Source organism: Gigantopelta aegis, chromosome 8, assembly GCF_016097555.1.
Source record: "Gigantopelta aegis isolate Gae_Host chromosome 8, Gae_host_genome, whole genome shotgun sequence".
In the NCBI taxonomy this organism is placed as follows: Eukaryota; Metazoa; Mollusca; class Gastropoda; order Neomphalida; family Peltospiridae; genus Gigantopelta; species Gigantopelta aegis.
The window spans coordinates 80,941,982-80,964,245 of NC_054706.1; the positions used below are offsets into that span (position 1 = coordinate 80,941,982).

Below are 22,264 nucleotides of genomic sequence, written 5' to 3' on the forward strand. Positions count from 1 at the left end.
CCATCAACCAGTACACCTGGTCCTCTGTTGAACGTTGTATCCGACACAATGACTTACCATCAACCAGTAAACCAGGTCCTCTGTTGAACGTTGTATCCGACACAATGACTTACCATCAACCAGTACACCTGGTCCTCTGTTGAACGTTGTATCCGACACAATGACTTACCATCAACCAGTACACCAGGCCCTCTGTTGAATGTTGTATCTGACAGAATGACTTACCATCAACCAGTACACCAGGCCCTCTGTTGAATGTTGTATCCGACACAATGACTTACTATCAACCAGTAAACCAGGTCCTCTGTTGAACGTTGTATCCGACAGAATGACTTACCATCAACCAGTACACCAGGCCCTCTGTTGAATGTTGTATCCGACACAATGACTTACTATCAACCAGTAAACCAGGTCCTCTGTTGAATGTTGTATCTGACAGGATGACTTACCATCAACCAGTACACCAGGCCCTCTGTTGAATGTTGTATCTGACAGGATGACTTACCAATAACCAGTACACCAGGTCCTCTGTTGAACGATGTATCTGAAAGGATGACTTACCTATAACCAGTAAACCAGGTCCTCTGTTGAACGTTGTATCTGACAGGATGACTTACCAATAACCAGTAAACCAGGTCCTCTGTTGAACATTGTATCCGACAGGATGACTTACCAATAACCAGTAAACCAGATCCTCTGTTGAACATTGTATCCGACATGATGACTTACCAATAACCAGTAAACCAGGTCCTCTGTTGAATGTTGTATCCGACAGGATGACTTACCTATAACCAGTATACCAGGTCCTCTGTTGAATGTTGTATCTGACAGGATGACTTACTAATAACCAGTAAACCAGGTCCTCTGTTGAACATTGTATCCGACATGATGACTTACCAATAACCAGTAAATCAGGTCCTCTGTTGAATGTTGTATCCGACAGGATGACTTACGAATAACCAGGGCCCATATTTTCGAAGCCATCTTAGCGCTACGAAATCGTAAAACCGTCGTAGTTTGTGACGTCACTACAACACACGCCATAGTGACGTCATAGCTTACAATGATTTTACGATTTCGTAGGCTAAGATAACTTCGAAAATATGGGCCCTGTACACCAGGTCCTCTGTTGAACGTTGTATTCGACATGACTTCTTACCAATAACCAGTAAACCAGGTCCTCTATTGAATGTTGTATCTGACAGGATGACTTACCAATAACCAGTAAACCAGGTCCTCTGTTGAAAGTTGTATCTGACAGGATGACTTACCAATAACCAGTAAACCAGGTCCTCTGTTGAACGTTGTATCTGACAGGATGACTTACCAATAACCAGTAAACCAGGTCCTCTGTTGAACGTTGTATCTGACAGGATGACTTACCAATAACCAGTAAACCAGGTCCTCTGTTGAACGTTGTTTGAACGTTGTATCTGAAAGGATGACTTACCAATAACCAGTACACCAGGTCCTCTGTTGAACGTTGTATCCGACACGGAATCTCGGTGAAGTCCTTGCTTTCCCGATGCCTTCTCCTCGGTAACAGGACCCTCGATCAGCAGGGGTGCCTGGTTCTTCGGCTTAGGAAATAATCAATATATGACCATAGAGAACACGACCCGAGTGCAGGGCTCGAACTCAACAAATGCAATAGAGGCAATTGCCGTCATTGAGATATAAACTGCCACTAAATAGAAATTACTGCTTATCGACTGTTGTAGTTTGTAACTAACGAACTTGACGGAAAAGAGGCAACAGACTCTGCCCAGCATCGCCCATCAGTCGAATACAGAACACGTTCAGGACAAGGGATCACAGTCGTTCACTAGACTGTTTTTTACCTAATTGTAACCACAGGCCGGTAGGTACTGGGTTCGGATCCCAGTCGAGGCATGGGATTGTTAATCCAGATACCGACTCCAAACCCTGAGTGAGTGCTCCGCAAGGCTCAATGGGTAGGTGTAAACCACTTGCACCGACCAGTGATCCATAACTGGTTCAACAAAGGCCATGGTTTGTGCTATCCTGCCTGTGGGAAGTGCAAATAAAAGATCCCTTGCTGCTAATCGGAAGAGTAGCCCATCTAGTGGCGACAGCAGGTTTCCTCTCAAAATCTGTGTGGTTTTTAACCATATGTCTGACGACATATAACCGTAAATAAAATGTGTTGAGTGCGTTGTTAAATAAAACATTTCTTTCTTTCTTTCTAATTGTAACCAGATGTTATTTATATGCTAAATAATCATTGATTAATTATTTTTCATTATATATATATATATACAGGGTTCTCACGGACCCGGAGTCCCGGGTCCCTGACGCAGCGATCAAGGATGGGACGCACCATATTGCATACACATGCGTCCCTGTGAACGCACTATATTTTTATTTTTATTTAACTTCAATACGATTTTTTTTTTAACATCTAAATTTACTGTAAAGTAAATCGGCAACATTCATAAAAATTCGTGGAAATTAGTATTAACTGGTACAATCAGTTGGTTGTATATAAGTGAGAAACAATATGTATTCCTCGTCAATCATTCAATGCACCCACTTCGTGGAAATTAACTCAACCACGTGACCCAGATTTACAACATTAACCGGTACGACAAAACATGACTAATAAAATGTAACACTTGTTGTTGCTAGTAATCAAACATTTAATATAAAAAATGCAACAGTATTTCATTTTATTTAATCCCGTTTTCTAGCTTTACGACAAGCAGCTGGCAATACACTACTGAATAGTAGACTGGCCACGTGGAAATGCAAACAGCACTTATTCACACCGTGAGGCGGATCAACTGAACCAAACTGGTTGAAAATGTTTGGTTCTAAAAATCGTGATGGAAAAAAAATCTTTCGCAATTGCCGAAATATTAATAATAGTCACCAATTATGTTTTGTTATATCGATCTGGTTGAAGATACTTGTTGCTATAATTACAAACAAAAGTTTAATACAACAAATTTTAGTGTGTGGATTGAATTAGTAACCTTGATAGAAAGGTGAAATTTTATTTTAGCTTTTTTTTTTTTTTTAGATGTTGGTAAGGTGGTAGTGAAAATATTTTGTATGTTGGACATTCTGTATATAATATTTTTGAATGAATGAGAACCCTGTATATATACACTTAACTCATTCACTTTCCAACTGAATGAGTCCATGGACTGTCAATATTTTTGAATGAATGAGAACCCTGTATATATACACTTAACTCATTCACTTTCCAACTGAATGAGTCCATGGACTGTCAATATTTTTGAATGAATGAGAACCCTGTATATATACACTTAACTCATTCACTTTCCAACTGAATGAGTCCATGGACTGTCAATATTTTTGAATGAATGAGAACCCTGTATATACACACTTAACTCATTCACTTTCCAACTGAATGAGTCCATGGACTGTCAATATTTTTGAATGAATGAGAACCCTGTATATATACACTTAACTCTTTCACTTTCCAACTGAATGAGTCCATGGACTCTCAATATTCTTGGATGAATGAGAACCCTGTATATATATATGAACTGGAAAGTATTGACCACAGTGACATGACATGACATGACATGACATGACTTGACCTGACAGTGACATGGGACTGACCAGGGTCATACATGCTTTTCTTACCTTTTCATCACTTACTACCCTTCTTGCTCACTCTTTTCTGGAATCTTCAAAGGGTCAGACATTTTTTTTATTCAGTGCCAAGTGCTGATTCTAAGGGTTTCACAACCTCATCAATTGATGTAAATCAATGATATGAGATGTTGCTGGTGAGTTTATTATATATTTGTACTCATATATGTTTTATATACCAAGTCTATAACGTGACATGGAAAGAAAAAGAAATGGAAAGAAAAAGAAAGAAATGTTTGATTTAACGACGCACTCAACACATTTTTGATTTTGAGAGGAAACCCGCTGTCGGCACTACATGGGCTACTCTTTCCGATTAGCAGCAAGGGATCTTTTATTTGCACTTCCCACAGGCAGGATAGTACAAACCATGGCCTTTGTTCAACCTATTATGGATCACTGGTCGGTGCAAGTGGTTTATACCTACCCATTGAGCCTTGCGGAGCACTCACTCAGGGTTTGGAGTTGGTATCTGGATTAAAAATCCCATGCCTCGACTGGGATCCGAACCCAGTACCTACCAGCCTGTAGACCGATGGCCTAATCATGATGCCACCAAGGCCAGTATAACGTGACATGGAAAACCACACTTACAAGTGTTATGTATTTTATTCTAGGTTTGATATGATGGTAACGGAATAAACCTGAATATATGTCGACCCACGGAGTTGTTACTTCTGTCAACTACCCCAGAGGTTACAGAATGTTGAGTGAATGTCACATGGCAGATGACAGTGGTATCAGTCAAACTGTTCACGGAGTTGTTACTTCTGTCAACTACCCCAGAGGTTACAGAATGTTGAGTGAATGTCACATGGCAGATGACAGTGGTATCAGTCAAACTGTTCACGGAGTTGTTACTTCTGTCAACTACCCCAGAGGTTACAGAATGTTGAGTGAATGTCACATGGCAGATGACAGTGGTATCAGTCAAACTGTTCACGGAGTTGTTACTTCTGTCAACTACCCCAGAGGTTACAGAATGTTGAGTGAATGTCACATGGCAGATGACATTGGTATCAGTCAAACTGTTCACGGAGTTGTTACTTCTGTCAACTACCCCAGAGGTTACAGAATGTTGAGTGAATGTCACATGGCAGATGACAGTGGTATCAGTCAAACTGTTCACGGAGTTGTTACTTCTGTCAACTACCCCAGAGGTTACAGAATGTTGAGTGAATGTCACATGGCAGATGACAATGGTATCAGTCAAACTGTTCACGGAGTTGTTACTTCTGTCAACTACCCCAGAGGTTACAGAATGTTGAGTGAATGTCACATGGCAGATGACAGTGGTATCAGTCAAACTGTTCACGGAGTTGTTACTTCTGTCAACTACCCCAGAGGTTACAGAATGTTGAGTGAATGTCACATGGCAGATGACAGTGGTATCAGTCAAACTGTTCACGGAGTTGTTACTTCTGTCAACTACCCCAGAGGTTACAGAATGTTGAGTGAATGTCACATGGCAGATGACATTGGTATCAGTCAAACTGTTCACGGAGTTGTTACTTCTGTCAACTACCCCAGAGGTTACAGAATGTTGAGTGAATGTCACATGGCAGATGACAGTGGTATCAGTCAAACTGTTCACGGAGTTGTTACTTCTGTCAACTACCCCAGAGGTTACAGAATGTTGAGTGAATGTCACATGGCAGATGACATTGGTATCAGTCAAACTGTTCACGGAGTTGTTACTTCTGTCAACTACCCCAGAGGTTACAGAATGTTGAGTGAATGTCACATGGCAGATGACAATGGTATCAGTCAAACTGTTCACGGAGTTGTTACTTCTGTCAACTACCCCAGAGGTTACAGAATGTTGAGTGAATGTCACATGGCAGATGACAGTGGTATCAGTCAAACTGTTCACGAGCGCTAAACCTCCTGACTATTTGTTAAAACATCCCCATTTCACAATCTGGCACAAACCATGTCACAATCTGGCACAAACCATGTCACAATCTGGCACAAACCATGTCACAATCTGGCACAAACCATGTCACAATCTGGCACAAACCATGTCACAATCTGGCACAAACCATGTCACAATCTGGCACAAACCATGTCACAATCTGGCCAAACCATGTCACAATCTGGCACCTTACAGAATATTTGGTTTGCTAAAGCCTCATGTTTAGCTGAAACTTGCACTCGGTACCCACAATAATTATTGTTCTTTGTGGTTTTGCTTAAACTTGGACATTTCTTTTGTTTTGCAGCCATTTTGCTAGCAATCTTGGATTCAAGCAATGATAAAAATCGCTCTGCATTAGAAAGTAAGTGCAAGAAATGAATTAGTTATGTAACAAATCTGTATATTTCCAATACTTTCCTGAATAATCTGATTTGTTGTCTGTCCTTTTTCTACTTATGTTTGGTTTCTTAATTTTATTCTTGGTTTCTGAACTTCTTATACTAACATCTTCTAGCACACTATTAGCACTTTAATCAGCCTTCTATGAATCAGATTATTGATGGGTAAAGTTACAGGAACGATCATTCTGATCCATTGATTTTCCAAACCGTGGCATGAGACCATACAATATTGTAATGTTTAGGTTTGATTTTATAGTTAATATCATGTTGTGTAATATTTGGGGAGGGGTTAAACAATAATAATGTTATATTGTATTTTGGGATACCATTTGAGAAGATAATTAAGTTAGAATTGTTTATTTTATTTACGTAATTTTTGTTGTAGCGATGTATAATTTTCGGCAATATTCGGCTATAATTAAGTTTGTCAATAATCTTCGTTATTTCTACGAAGAATTGTTATGATAGGTTAACTCTTTGAGGCCTGGCGGCCATTTTGAATTCCAGCCCTAGGCAGTGTTTACCTGCTGGTGCCCTAAAGCATAAACACAAGATTTCATGCACTGCAGCAAAAATAACTCTTAACTTAATCAATAAACAAATCTGCATCAAATTTTGTGAGCTATTTAATTATGTGCAATTAATGAAGAACATATATTATTTTATATGATGTAATTGTAAAAAAGTAGTTTAATTGTCTATAAATAACAGAAATAAACAAAAGTTTTAATAAACGTAACTGGTAATTGTCAGGAAGTTCTGATTGATTTTGGGGTTTTTCACTGAAACAATACTGGAAATCTGGCTTTGTGGTATTGCTTGAAACATCCAACACACAGGTTCACATTGCACTGTTCACAGCCTGTGGCTGGCTCACGTCGAATGCCTTGTGTACTGCATTGTTTACATGTCCATTTTTTACCCAGCACAACAGGCCAGTGTAAGAGTCCTACCGATATTCCGTCTATTTCGAAAATGTGACAATGGTATGTCGTCACTATCGCTACTTAAGTCTACATCCGAATTACTGTTATTTAAATCGAGTACGTCATCGTTCGTGAAACCTTCAAATTCCGAAATACTATCATCATCAGAATTGAGAAATACGTCGTCGTCCATTTTGTAAAAAAAAAATTCAAAGCGAACAAAGCCGAACAAAGCCAAGCAAAGCCACGAGGTGCATGAACAAACCCAGCTGTAAGACTACTTTTTATTGGTCACTGGATTAATCTTCTACAAGCTGATAATGAAAATTTCTAATTATATTAGCCAATGACGTCTCGTTTTACATGTACAGTCGGCCACGCCTCCAGTCGGCATTCGATAATAGCTACTGCTTGTAAACCACGCGTACAGGCGGAACTCAACATTTCGCGCAAATTAACATCACGACGTGAGTCAGGATTCGGCCCCAAAGAGTTAACCAATCGTCATGTCCGATTAATGTCATGTCATTAATTTGGACCAATGAGAGCCATTCCATGTATTAATGCTAGATTTGTCCATCAGTTTACTCACTTCTGATTTTTCAACCACAGGTACAACATGTGTGTTTGTTGATTATGTTTTTTTATGTGTAGATTTTGAATGGCTCTCTCTCACTCGGTTATTATTCCAAATTGTGTTTTTAGATTTATTATGTGAGAACCGACAATGATAAGCTATTTATTTATTATGTAATTCATTAACCAAATGGTAGTGTATTTTTGTTAGTTGTCACCGTCTTGCATTGCATTACCGTAAACCTTAAAATTATTGTTAGGCATATTTTGTATTGACACTTGAGAGGTTACTAAAATATTTTTGAAAGAAGATTATTGGAATTTTGGAGAGAGGAATTGAGTAAAGGAAATATTATTTCTGTCTCGTAAATTTCCAAGTATTCCACGTTTGGGAATCTTGTGGTTTGACGAGTGGGAATGAATGTTTAGGTAAGTTTTCGATGTTTTCGACGGATTTTCATTCTCTTAGAATAAACAAATAGTAATCCATATTGGGATTCTTAATGTTTCATTGGCGGGGAATTGAATGGTGGTTGTGTTGTGCGAAATTTGAATAACTATTATGTAACCTGTATCTCTCAATGTCAATCATGAAATCTATTAAAAATCTTAATTATTTTGCTGGTTAACTGTAATTGATTTTTATGATCTACTGAAACCCTTAAATAAACACTGTGAAAAAGGACGACTTATGTGATTATTTGGTTAGTTAGTGAGAAAGGTTAATCATGAGTTTACATATTGAAATGTAATTTTTGAAGTCTACGACCGAAAGGGGTAGCCGAACCCAGCAAGGTATTTTTAGAACTGTATTTAATTCTATTTTAGCACCGGTCTATAAGTGGGCACGTGCTGAGAAAGCGAAATCGTTACAGTTACATCCTAAAACTATCTGTATTTGAAGTATTATTTTGGGGGGAAAATAAATGTAAAATATGGCTACTTTTTACTCTTGGCAGACATTTTCATGACCATCTTGGATTTAAACGATGTTGTAATATCTTATTTAGCAAGAGGCTGTTATAAATGAATTCCATGACCCATAAAACCCAATCAATAACATCACAATCGTGCCATAGTTGTGCTTACAATGACCTTGTTCTGACGGCTATAGTGGTGGACATCTTGGATTTAAAATGTCATTTAAATTTTACAATGTCTTGATTAGTTGGGGTAGTTTCTTTATATGTCATAAAGTGCTGTCTTTTGGCAGCCATCTTGAATATTTCAAAATGCTGAAGGGTGTCAAGTTTGCACCACTCAAATCCTCAATCAGTACCTTCCAAAGATGCAAAAACCACAAAGGACAGTTGTATGTACCGAACTGCAAGGCATAGTGCGCTTGTAAACAGACAGCGTGTAAAACAAATACTTACTGCAACTGTCACTGTGTTTTCATCCACAAAAGAAGCAAGGGCGAATGGGCCATATTTGTGTTCCCCGACATACAGAGTAGGACTGAAAAACAAAACAAAACAAAACAAAAACCATTAACAATTCTGGAATACTTGCCAGATTATTCAACAAAACCATTAACAATTCTGGAGTACTTGCCAGATTATTCAACAAAACCATTAATAAATGTGGAGTACTTGCCAGATTATTCAACAAAACCATTAACAAATCTGGTGTACTTGCCAGATTATTCAACAAAACCATTAACAATTCTGGAATACTTGCCAGATTATTCAACAAAACCATTAACAATTCTGGAATACTTGCCAGATTATTCAACAAAACCATTAACAATTCTGGAGTACTTGCCAGATTATTCAACAAAACCATTAATAAATGTGGAGTACTTGCCAGATTATTCAACAAAACCATTAACAAATCTGGAGTACTTGCCAGATTATTCAACAAAATCATTAACAATTCTGGAATACTTGCCAGATTATTCAACAAAACCATTAACAATACTGGAGTACTTGCCAGATTATTCAACAAAACCATTAACAATTCTGGAATACTTGCCAGATTATTCAACAAAACCATTAACAATTCTGGAATACTTGCCAGATTATTCAACAAAACCATTAACAATTCTGGAATACTTGCCAGATTATTCAACAAAACCATTAATAAATGTGGAGTACTTGCCAGATTATTCAACAAAACCATTAACAATACTGGAGTACTTGCCAGATTATTCAACAAAACCATTAACAAATCTGCATGTAAAATTGAACTGGCTAATGAAATCCATTTGCGACACTAAAACCAGCATTAATGTGTCAGAAATTTGGGGGATTACCAAGAGCCTATTTCCATATTCCTATGCTTTTTTTCCCTGTTTACTTGAATGTACTTACTTATAAAATATCACCGTTGAATCTTTTCTGAAGCAAAATGTGGGTTACTCTATCAACAGTATGACATAAATGTTGTTTATAATCATCCATGTGACATCAAATGTGTCATATAGACAGGAATGCCGAAGTAAATAATGCCAATTATGCTGAATTATGAATCTTCATTATTGAGCATCAGTTGTCACGATGAGTATTCGGAATAAGTGAAGTTGGCAACAATGGTTGGCATTATTATTAAAACAATAAACTTCAAACGAAGTAAGGAGCACTAGTTGTATAACACATAAAAGTGTACCTATTTTAATCTGCTTGCACTATAATTATTTCATTAGGTGGACAACTTGAAGCACAATAGCAGAGACCAGGTTCTTATTTACATTGCATTCTTTCCGAAAATGTTTTATTTAAACAAAAAACGTGTTTTATTAGATTTATTGAATTACAATGAAATTAGCAGTCGCAAATATCTGTTTAACTGACTCAACTTCATGTCACTAGTAAAACTCAATCTGCGAGAGTAAAACCAGCATTGATATCCCACAAATGTTCAAATATAGCATAGCTATCCTCAAGTACATTACAAATATGAGTAATAGAACATGCTAACAACTGATTAAAATGTCACATCAAATCAAATTTAGTGATGCCCAAACTTTAGACATGATTTTCTATAAACTTCCAGCTACAAAGGGCAGTCAAATCGTTTGCAGAACTAGATACCAAAGTTTAGTACACAACCATATTATGTCTGAGGTTTTTTTAAAGCTTGTTCTTTCATACAGCTGTCCTATTAATAACCCGACTCCTCTTGATTGTATATTTCCATATTAAATTGCTAAATGGTAACCTAGCCTCCTGAACCCTGAAATATGACCAGACTGGAACAAAGAGCCACCAGGAAGGTTCTCACCAAGGATGGTGAACATGCTACTGAAATTCACAAGAACTCTGCAATATGACCAGACTGGAACAAAGAGCCACCAGGAAGGTTCTCACCGAAGAAGGTGAACATGCTACTGAAATTGAAAGTGTAAGGTTGGTGATTATTATCTCTTCCAGGATTTGAATGCCTTCCTTCATGGTACCTGGTTTCAAGATGGTGAAAGACTGAAGACTGCAAAAAGGGTAATTGGTGGGCCAGCCACAAGAGTTCTATTTTGCTGGAACGAGTAGCTTGAAGGATAACTGGACTAAATGCAATGAGGGGAAGGATGATTATGTTGAAACGTCATGTTGAAATATCTAGTTTGTCTTCGCTTTCAATACCTAGTTCTAAGAATATTTTAAATGCCTCTCATAAAATCACATTTTGCAAAGACGACATGGATTATCTATCATAACTCCAAAAGTTTCTCATGTTTTCAGTTACCCAAATAAGCCCTGGAAGGAATACAATAAAACATATTGTAATAACCTGAAATTACTCTCAATAAAACTAATGTAAAACTATTTAACCTGCTGAAGTTCTAATTAAATTGGTTAATAAAAACATTATATGCGACACAATACAATGTATTAGAAATTCTATCAATTGTCTTCATCTAGGAATCTGTTTTGTGTTTGATGTTTTACAATGTATTACATTTTCAGCGAATTGTCTAAATCTAGGAATCCAGTGTATGTTGTTTGCAACAACTGTCTGGACCTCCGGTGATTAGCTGACATTTAGGAATCTCTATAACTTATTACAACTCTGGTGAATTTCCAAGATCTACAACTAACTTACTAGAACTCTGGTGAATTTCCAAGATCTACAACTAACTTACTAGAACTCTGGTAAACTTTTGTAATCTAGGACTAACTTACAAGAACTCTGGTGAATTTCTGTGATCTAGAACTAACTTACTAGAACTGGTGAATTTCTGTGATCTAGAACTAACTTACTAGAACTCTGGTAATTTCTGTGATCTAGAACTAACTTACAAGAACTCTGGTGAATTTCCATGATCTAGAACTAACTTACAAGAACTCCACTAAATTTCTGTGATCTAGGACCAACTTACAAGAACTCTTGTGAATTTCCGTGATCTAGGACTAACTTACAAGAACTCTGGTGAATTTCCGTCATCTAGGACTAACTTACAATAACTCTGGTGAATTTCTGTGATCTAGGACTAACAAGAACTTCAGTGAGTTTCTGTGATCTAGGACTAACTTACTAGAACTCTGGTGAGTTTCCGTGATCGAGGAATCTATTTCTCCAGACTGTTTCCGATAGCTGGCCGGTGAGGTGGCCCAGGGTTTCCGGGGCGAAGCTGGTGAATGGAATTTTCTGAAGTCCGTCTTGGTACATGTGATACATGGCCACCACAGGCGAGTCATACTTTCTGTGCCACATTATCTCACCTGAAAATAGTCATTCCAAACAAGATAACCATACAGTGGTCTAGTAAGTGGTATCAGAGATTCTAGAATACAGTAGCCCGATGCCAGAGGCCAGTGGTTTTTGGATTCAGACCAGTAAAAATTACTTTGTGCGATCCTGATGGCAAGTGGTATATATATATATATAAAAAAATAAAAAAAAAAAAAAAAAAATCCACAACACTAGGATCATATGAAAACAAAAGAAACATCTACAAGTCACTTCTTTCGATTTGCTGTCACATGCAATATTTCATTAACAAATAGTTGGCCACCAGTAATCTTTGACCCATCCATGACATCAATCTACTTACCAATGTAACTTTATTAAAGTTATAAGGAGTGAACATTGAAAAAGCAAAAGTTTATTGTTTGCCGTCATTTTCTTTGTGTGTGTGTGTGGGGTCTTTTTTTGGGGGGGTGGGTGGGGTGTAAGCCTTAAACTATAATAGATGTACACTTTATGCTAATAAAGGTTCTTGTATCTTTTGGGGTTTTGGGGCGGGGTTTTGGGGTGGGTTTGGGGGTGGTGGTGGGGGAGGGGGGTTCCCATTCATAAGTAAATAAATATATATTCATTCATAAGTAATAAAATATTCATTTGTTTTAATACTGTTAATTGTTGTAATACACAATATGGATTATTTTTTATAACTTACCGTATATCTTCGCCTATAAGTCGATTTTTTTTCACCCAAAAATTATTTTATAACTCGGGGGGTCGACTTATAAGAGGGTAAAAAAATTTCACCCAAAAATATTACCGTTTTGGGGATTATTTTACAAGTTTTATTGTTGAAGTATGCCCTGTATTTATACTCAAATATGTTAATTTGACACATTTATTTTGTATAACCTTTTTTTTGGCATTAGAACGGTTTCGGTTATGCAAAAAGGCGTGCGATCTCTCACATGCCAAGAGAACAGTCCTCTTAGTTAAAATAACAGTCATCACTAATAGCAAAAATGTAAACAATACTAACTACCTGTTGCCTGAGTTTATTTTGAAATCTGGTCACTGGCATTAATGGTTGTTCAAACAATGTTTTGTTGGTGAATAACTTCATGAATATTACTGAGCTTTCCCTTAAAATAGATTAGACTGATCTCTACAGTTCACTAGAGCAATAGGGACATACATCATTTGGTACAAAACCAGTGTACTTTCCAGAGTTGTCCTCCTTACATGTATTAATATGGCGGAAAAACATGTGATTAACTGATACTTTCAGTTTTATCGTAGTGATCTGTTGTCAGTGTTTATAAATAAAGTTGTTATCTGTGCACAAAACCATGCAGTACAGTGCTATATGGTGACAGTCAAACAGCTTTCACTATCTACTAAGGGAATGTTTCGTTTTGATGCTATGTAGTTTGATTGCGATGTACAAAACGTGAAAACTGAAGTTTGTAAAATAATTTTCTTTTGTTCAAATATTGTATATTATTGTTCTTATGTGCTGAAAATAAGAAATACTTCAATATTTATAAGTTGTTTTTCATGGGTCGACTTATAAACGGGTCAATAAAAAAATACGTTTTCAGGGCTTGAAATTAGGGACTCGACTTATAGCCGAGATCGACTTACAGGCGAAGATATACGTTAGTTATTATTTTAAAATTTTAATAAGAATGTTTAATGTTTTAGCATTAAACAGATTTATTTTTGTATTTTGCATATGTGGTATGATACTATGTAAAATTGACAGCTGTTTTTAAATCAGAGTTATCTTCCTTTTCTATTCAAAACAACAAAAGTAAAGTTTGTTTTATTTAACGACGCCACTAGAGCACATTGATTTTTTTATCTTATCATCGGCTATTGGACGTCAAACATATGGTAATTCTGACACTGTTTTTAGAGGAAACCCGCTGTCGCCACATAGGCTACTCTTTTTACGACAGGCAGCAAGGGATCTTTTATTTGCGCTTCCCACAGGCAGGATAGCACAAACCATGGCCTTTGTTGAACCAGTTATGGATCACTGGTCGGTGCAAGTGGTTTACACCTACCCATTGAGCCTTGCGGAGCACTCACTCAGGGTTTGGAGTCGGTATCTGGATTAAAAATCCCATGCCTCGACTGGGATCCGAACCCAGTACCTACCAGCCTGTAGACCGATGGCCTGCCACGACGCCACCGAGGCCGGTCAAAACAACAAATAAAACAGTTTGGCAGTTACGCAGTCCTCTCACTCAAACAGCATTATTTAAAAATTCCCTATTTCAGATATGCCTCCAGTTTCTAACAAGAGGAGGACTATGGGTACAGCTTCTCGCCCGATAGTTGGACATGGGAAACGACTCTGCAATTCAAAGAAATGGCGTACAATCACCACGGTGCAGCCTCAAGTTGAACTTGCAAAACAGCCTGAGACTGCAGTGTTGTCAACTGAGACGGCAGTGATAACAACAGAGCCTGCTGTAGTACTCACAGGGATTGCAGTAAACTGAGACGGCAGTGACAACGACAGAGCCTGCTGTAGTACTCACAGGCATTGCAGTCAACTGAGACGGCAGTGATAACGACAGAGCCTGCTGTAGTACTCACAGGGATTGCAGTCAACTGAGACGGCAGTGACAACGACAGAGCCTGCTGTAGTACTCACAGGGATTGCAGTCAACCGAGACGGCAGTGATAACGACAGAGCCTGCTGTAGTACTCACAGGGATTGCAGTCAACCCAGTCACATCAACAGCAAGTGCTCAACATGGTATGAATAATAACATTTGGGGTCACGTATTAAATGAAATAGAAAGTGATGCCAAAACACAATCGGGTCTACGTCAGAGTTTTTCATCAAGCAATTTGACTCATTTAGCAGGCCAACCAGATATGTTAAGATTGGTTGAAGATGATATTGCTTCAAATGTTCACATGGTGTTACGCTAAAACATTTGGGCTCATCAGTACATTAATTTAGCACTGTTATTGAAAGGCACTGCAGAGTTACAAGAATTTTATTCTGGGGCACATTATTTGTAAATGATAGTGGGGCTATTGAATCTCGGCCAAGTGTTAGTAAGGATATCATACCCACAATAGAAAGGTGGTTTGATGCATTTTTTTATTTTATTTATATTTATATTAATAAATTTCCATCAAAAGCAGCTGAGCTAATACAGTGTATGTCAATCATTAGAGATGCTGCTGCCAGGTCACCAGGCTATGGATGAGGAGCGCATGATGAACAGATTAGGTTGAACTTGAAAGACTGTTAGATAACATAAAGGCTGCATACTGTAATGCTCTCAAACATTTTGCACAATTTAGGCAAAATATACATATTGGTGACATATGGCCAGTGCCACTTGATTATATATTGTTATTTATAGGTTATCATTCTAATAAGTACCGGCCTCGGTGGCACAGTGGTTAAGCCATCGGACTACAGGCTGGTAGGTACTGGGTTCGGATCCCAGTCGAGGCATGGGATTTTTAATTCAGATACCGACTCCAAACCCCGAGTGAGTGCTCCGCAAGGCTCAATGGGTAGGTGTAAACCACTTGCACCGACCAGTGATCCATAACTGGTTCAACAAAGGCCATGGTTTGTGCTATCCTGCCTGTGGGATGCGCAAATAAAAGATCCCTTGCTGCTAATTGGAAAGAGTAGCCCATGTAGTGGCGACAACGGGTTTTCTCTCAAAATCTGTGTGGTCCGTAACCATATGTCTGACGCCATATAACCGTAAAAATAAAATGTGATGAGTGCGTCGTTAAATAAAACATTTCTTTCTTTCTAATAAGAAGTCAGCACCGGCTACAGTAACTACTTATATATCTGGCATTAGTTACATTCATAAATTACAACAACGGGATGATCCAACTTCATGTTTCATTGTTAACAACCTTTGTTGGGTTTAAAGAGACTGCAAGGCCAACCAGATTCAAGAGTTGTTATAATTGTGTTAATACATACAGAATTGAAATACATATGAACTGAATTTATTCAGAGTAGTATATTGTGTAGCATTTTTTTTTCTTTTCAGAGTAAGCGAATTGATTTATACCACTTCTTGGGCATACAATAGGCGGTTATTAATTTCAGATATCAAATTAGATACATACACACATTATTGTAACATTGAGATATTACTAGACTGATCAACGGGGTAAAGGTACGGTGGTGTGTATTCCAAAAATACAAGGAAGTGTAGTTTGTCCTGTTGATAACATGAGAGAATTCCTATTGTTTAGACCAGCCAGGAAAAGCTACTTTTTTGTACATAATGATGGAAAACCTTTACTAAGATATCAATTTAGTACAGTACTGAAGAAGGTAATTACTTCTTTGGGGTTGCCACAGGCTTCTTATAAGTCACATTCTTTTAGAAAAGATGCAGCAACCACATTGGCCGTGAGTGGAATTTCTCCTGAAATAATTCAAGTCTTAGGGCGTTGGAAATTGAATGCGTTAAACAAATACCTTCGTTTGTGATTAAATTTGTTATTGTAAAATAAATATACAGATTTGAATTTTATTACATGTATGCATTATTACAAGTTAATCATTGGGTGCGAGTGCGAATAATTTTAACATGCTCATATACCACTAGAGTTTCGAGCATGTCTGTCCCGGGGCCAGTCTCTGGATAGCCAGTGACTAGCTCCGGGACAGATTTTTTATTTCTCTTCCCATTGAGCCTTGCGGAGCACTCACTCAGGGTTCGGAGTCAGTATCTGGATTAAAAATCCCATGCCTCGACTATAGACTATAGACCGATGGCCTAAGCACTATGCCACCGAGGCTGGTATTAATCATTTATATGGGTTTTTACAGACATCTGAACAGTAGGCTCATCCATCGTATACTGGGCACATAGGAGAGCTGCTAAACATACGAGTCGGGATTTGCAACTGGAAGATTAAGGGTAAAGATTACCTGATTGGGAAGAAGAGGTTTGAGATGGGAAAGAGCGCTAGCTGTCAGCAATTAGCTAGCAATTGTCTAAATTTCCTCCACCACAATATTTGATGCTACATGTAGGTGGTAATGATTTAACAGATGTTTAGCCAACAATTGTCTAAATTTCCTCCTCCTCAATATTTGATGCTACATGTAGGTGGTAATGATTTAACAGATGTTTAGCCAGCAATTGTCTAAATTTCCTCCTCCTCAATATTTGATGCTACATGTAGGTGGTAATGATTTAACAGATGTTTAGCCAGCAATTGTCTAAATTTCCTCCACAATATTTGATGCTACATGTAGGTGGTACTGATTTAACAGATGTTTAGCCAGCAATTGTCTAAATTTCCTCCTCCTCAATATTTGATGCTACATGTAGGTGGTAATGATTTAACAGATGTTTAGCCAGCAATTGTCTAAATTTCCTCCACAATATTTGATGCTACATGTAGGTGGTACTGATTTAACAGATGTTTAGCCAGCAATTGTCTAAATTTCCTCCACAATATTTGATGCTACATGTAGGTGGTACTGATTTAACAGATGTTTAGCCAGCAATTGTCTAAATTTCCTCCTCCACAATATTTGATGCTACATGTAGGTGGTAATGATTTAACAGATGTTTAGCCAGCAATTGTCTAAATTTCCTCCTCCTCAATATTTGATGCTACATGTAGGTGGTACTGATTTAACAGATGTTTAGCCAGCAATTGTCTAAATTTCCTCCACAATATTTGATGCTACATGTAGGTGGTACTGATTTAACAGATGTTTAGCCAGCAATTGTCTAAATTTCCTCCTCCTCAATATTTGATGCTACATGTAGGTGGTAATGATTTAACAGATGTTTAGCCAGCAATTGTCTAAATTTCCTCCACAATATTTGATGCTACATGTAGGTGGTACTGATTTAACAGATGTTTAGCTAGCAACTGTCTAAATTTCCTCCACCACAATATTTGATGCTACATGTAGGTGGTAATGATTTAACAGATGTTTAGCCAACAATTGTCTAAATTTCCTCCTCCTCAATATTTGATGCTACATGTAGGTGGTAATGATTTAACAGATGTTTAGCCAGCAATTGTCTAAATTTCCTCCTCCTCAATATTTGATGCTACATGTAGGTGGTAATGATTTAACAGATGTTTAGCCAGCAATTGTCTAAATTTCCTCCACAATATTTGATGCTACATGTAGGTGGTACTGATTTAACAGATGTTTAGCCAGCAATTGTCTAAATTTCCTCCTCCTCAATATTTGATGCTACATGTAGGTGGTAATGATTTAACAGATGTTTAGCCAGCAATTGTCTAAATTTCCTCCACAATATTTGATGCTACATGTAGGTGGTACTGATTTAACAGATGTTTAGCCAGCAATTGTCTAAATTTCCTCCACAATATTTGATGCTACATGTAGGTGGTACTGATTTAACAGATGTTTAGCCAGCAATTGTCTAAATTTCCTCCTCCACAATATTTGATGCTACATGTAGGTGGTAATGATTTAACAGATGTTTAGCCAGCAATTGTCTAAATTTCCTCCTCCTCAATATTTGATGCTACATGTAGGTGGTACTGATTTAACAGATGTTTAGCCAGCAATTGTCTAAATTTCCTCCACAATATTTGATGCTACATGTAGGTGGTACTGATTTAACAGATGTTTAGCCAGCAATTGTCTAAATTTCCTCCTCCTCAATATTTGATGCTACATGTAGGTGGTAATGATTTAACAGATGTTTAGCCAGCAATTGTCTAAATTTCCTCCACAATATTTGATGCTACATGTAGGTGGTACTGATTTAACAGATGTTTAGCCAGCAATTGTCTAAATTTCCTCCTCCTCAATATTTGATGCTACATGTAGGTGGTAATGATTTAACAGATGTTTAGCCAGCAATTGTCTAAATTTCCTCCACAATATTTGATGCTACATGTAGGTGGTACTGATTTAACAGATGTTTAGCCAGCAATTGTCTAAATTTCCTCCACAATATTTGATGCTACATGTAGGTGGTACTGATTTAACAGATGTTTAGCCAGCAATTGTCTAAATTTCCTCCTCCTCAATATTTGATGCTACATGTAGGTGGTAATGATTTAACAGATGTTTAGCCAGCAATTGTCTAAATTTTCTCCACAATATTTGATGCTACATGTAGGTGGTACTGATTTAACAGATGTTTAGCCAGCAATTGTCTAAATTTCCTCCACAATATTTGATGCTACATGTAGGTGGTAATGATTTAACAGATGTTTAGCCAGCAATTGTCTAAATTTCCTCCTCCTCAATATTTGATGCTACATGTAGGTGGTACTGATTTAACAGATGTTTAGCCAGCAGAATTTTGTACACTAGTTGAATGTGATACTCATAGTTTGGCCAAGTGGCTTCCAAATTGTATTATAATTTGGTCAGATATCATTCCACGATTGTTTTGGAAAGGGGGTAAATCAATATCATCAATTAAAAAGAAAAGAAAATGAGCTAACAGAAAAGCAGCTTTGGCAGTAGGACGAAAGGTCATAAAGCATAGTCACATTTCTTTCAACTGAACAAATTTATTTAGGGATGATGGTGTTCATCTGGATGACATTGGAAATACTATATTTATTAATACACTACAGGGCGCTATGGAAACATTTATCACTTTTAAACAAAGTATTTTTTAATAATATGTATGTAACAAGATTACCAAGAAATGTGGGGTTGGCAGAGCTGTAGGGGTTGGCAGAGCTGTAGGGGTTGGCGAAGCTGTAGAGACATCTCTGTGTGGCAGGATATGGTGATTAGGCATATATATATACAAGCAGTTTTAATACTGCTTAATGGTTATATGATCTGGTTGCTTTGTCATGGTTTACACAGGCAAGCAGTTTGTCTTCGGTTATCATGTATAGCCTCTATTAGAAACTAGCGAGAAACATTTGGCAGAGTTACATCCTCTAACCACTCTCCAATTCCGGCGTGTTCCGCTAACAGCAAATATGGCCGATGTCTACAGTTATTTGAGAATCTTCTGAGATTTATGCATGCAGCCCCTGGCATCATAAATGTCCCCAACTATGCTTTAAAAATAAAGAATGATACAGGTAAAAATTAAGTTGCTGACATTGTGTTTTGTTATAAATGACCATGTGTTAAATATAGGAGATGAATCTAGCGAGCTGTCACCCGCCCTGATTGTTTTGTTTTTCTTGCATGAACATTTAGGCTTTTTTTTAAAAGCTACAATTTCGGCTCACATTAATTATCATAGTTTCATTTAAACATACAAACACACCTACAGTTTTAATGAATTGTGTGTGACAGTAACACAGTTGTAATAGTTAGATAATAGAAATATATGTTCATAGTCCCACGGGGAACACATTTGTTTTCATACTATGGAATCTACTACAAGCTATTTATTTCTGAGCCAATTGTTTCCTAAATTACACACAAAAATAGTATATTTTTGTTATTTCAAAAACAGTTTTATTTTTATTTTTACGTCAAAGCAAACTGAAATTGTTTACAAAACCCCCCACATTTTTGTAGAAGGATGGGACGAACTATATGTAATATTCTGATCAGAACAGTCCCCTTCCCCTCGTGCTATATTATGTTGGGGGTTTTTCAATGTATTTCCGGGAACGCATGACCCGACCCCTCCCTTAAAAACACCACTAACCAGTGTAGACTTCCTCTACACGTGCCTGTTTGACAAAATATTTTGTTTGCTGCAAATTAATTAGGTCTATATATAAAGTGTACATTTTGCTGTAATAACAGCTAAATATATAATTTAACCTAAAAACATCTACCTAGTAACAGAATTTGTTTTATTTATATCAAAATATTTGTATAAAGACATTTATGTTAGTCTTGCATGCCGATTATTTAAGGTAGGTAGATGCCCAATATGTTAAAATGAAGACATTGTTGTATCAGGACTCATGCCGTCGTTCGCCAAAGTCGCCAATTGCGGAATTTTTTTTTTTTTAAAATGGCGAAAGAATTTTCGGTTTGGCAAAAAAATTTGCAAAATATATTTTTTCCAACTCAATTTTTAGAACCAAACATTTTCAACCAGTTTTGTTCAGTTGATCCTCCTCACAGTGTGAATTATTTGCATGTCCACATGGCCAGTCTACTATTTGGTAGTGTACTGCCAGCTGTTTGTCTTAAAGCTAGAAAACGCGATTAAATAAAACGAAATACTGTTTAAGACATGTTGCATTTTTTATATTAAATGTTTGATTACTAGCGACAACAAGTTTTACTTTTTATTAGTCATGTTTTGTCGTACCGGTTAATGTTGTAAATCTAGGTCATGTGGTTGACTTCATTTCCATGAAGTGGGTGCATTGATGAGGAATACATATTGTTTCTCACTTACATACAATCATTATTAGTTAAAACTTTCTACATTTACAGATTATATTTCAAACATATTAAATGGCGAAATTATAATTCATTTGTGCTATATCTACTGATATAATACTAGTGCTGACATGATACATCCCTCTGCCCCTTGCACAGAAATACAAAACTCTCGAAACTGGCGTGAAAATGGAAGAGCTTTTTTTCCCACTTGTGAAAGACTGTCACACGCCAGTGTTTTGATAGTAATAACATAGACGTTTCCTTTGTCTTCCTTTGTCTTTATTTTCCTTTGTCTTTATTTCGGGTGACTGGCTATAATCTTGAGTTGGACACCATAATAATCAGTGTTCTCGCTGGGTGAAAATTAAAGGAGGGCGGCCGCTCGGCACCACACCCTTAAAAAACAAACAAAAAAACCCCCACCAATAAAGGAAAAGCAAAGCAAAGCAAAAAAAAAAAAAAAAGGGGGGGGGGGGGAAAGTAGTTCGGTTACCATATTGTTGTGTGTTGCTAGACTGAGAAAAGACATACTCCTTATTTTGCCTACAAAAAAGTGCAAAGGGGTTTATAAAAATACTCGTCTTTTAATTGAACCGAAGATGATATCGGTCTGACATTCACGGACAGTTCCGGTTTTGCTGGACCGATCAAAGTTTTAATATTATTATTTTTAATAAAGATTTCAAGATATAGGAAAAACAATAAAGATGTTTGTAAAGTGATCTCCTAATGTCAGATACATTTTTGTTATTTCCATCTTCATCGAATGAATCGATCGCTGTCATAAAATATTATCGCCAGCTGATAAAAAGTAGTTTCGTTTTTGTAAAGACGG

At 37.2% G+C, this 22,264-nt stretch overlaps 1 protein-coding gene across 1 annotated transcript in view; it reads right to left on the reverse strand.

The window, feature by feature from the left end:
* Positions 1-22,264, reverse strand: part of LOC121378759 (serine/threonine-protein kinase/endoribonuclease IRE1-like) — a 120,212-nt gene that overhangs the window by 46,556 nt on the left and 51,392 nt on the right. The window contains exons 9-11 of the mRNA XM_041507061.1: positions 11,938-12,124; positions 8,843-8,924; positions 1,451-1,580 (exon numbers count right to left, since the gene is read on the reverse strand). Of these exons, the coding sequence (XP_041362995.1) occupies positions 1,451-1,580; positions 8,843-8,924; positions 11,938-12,124 (399 nt within the window). The remainder of the gene's footprint in view (positions 1-1,450; positions 1,581-8,842; positions 8,925-11,937; positions 12,125-22,264) is intronic.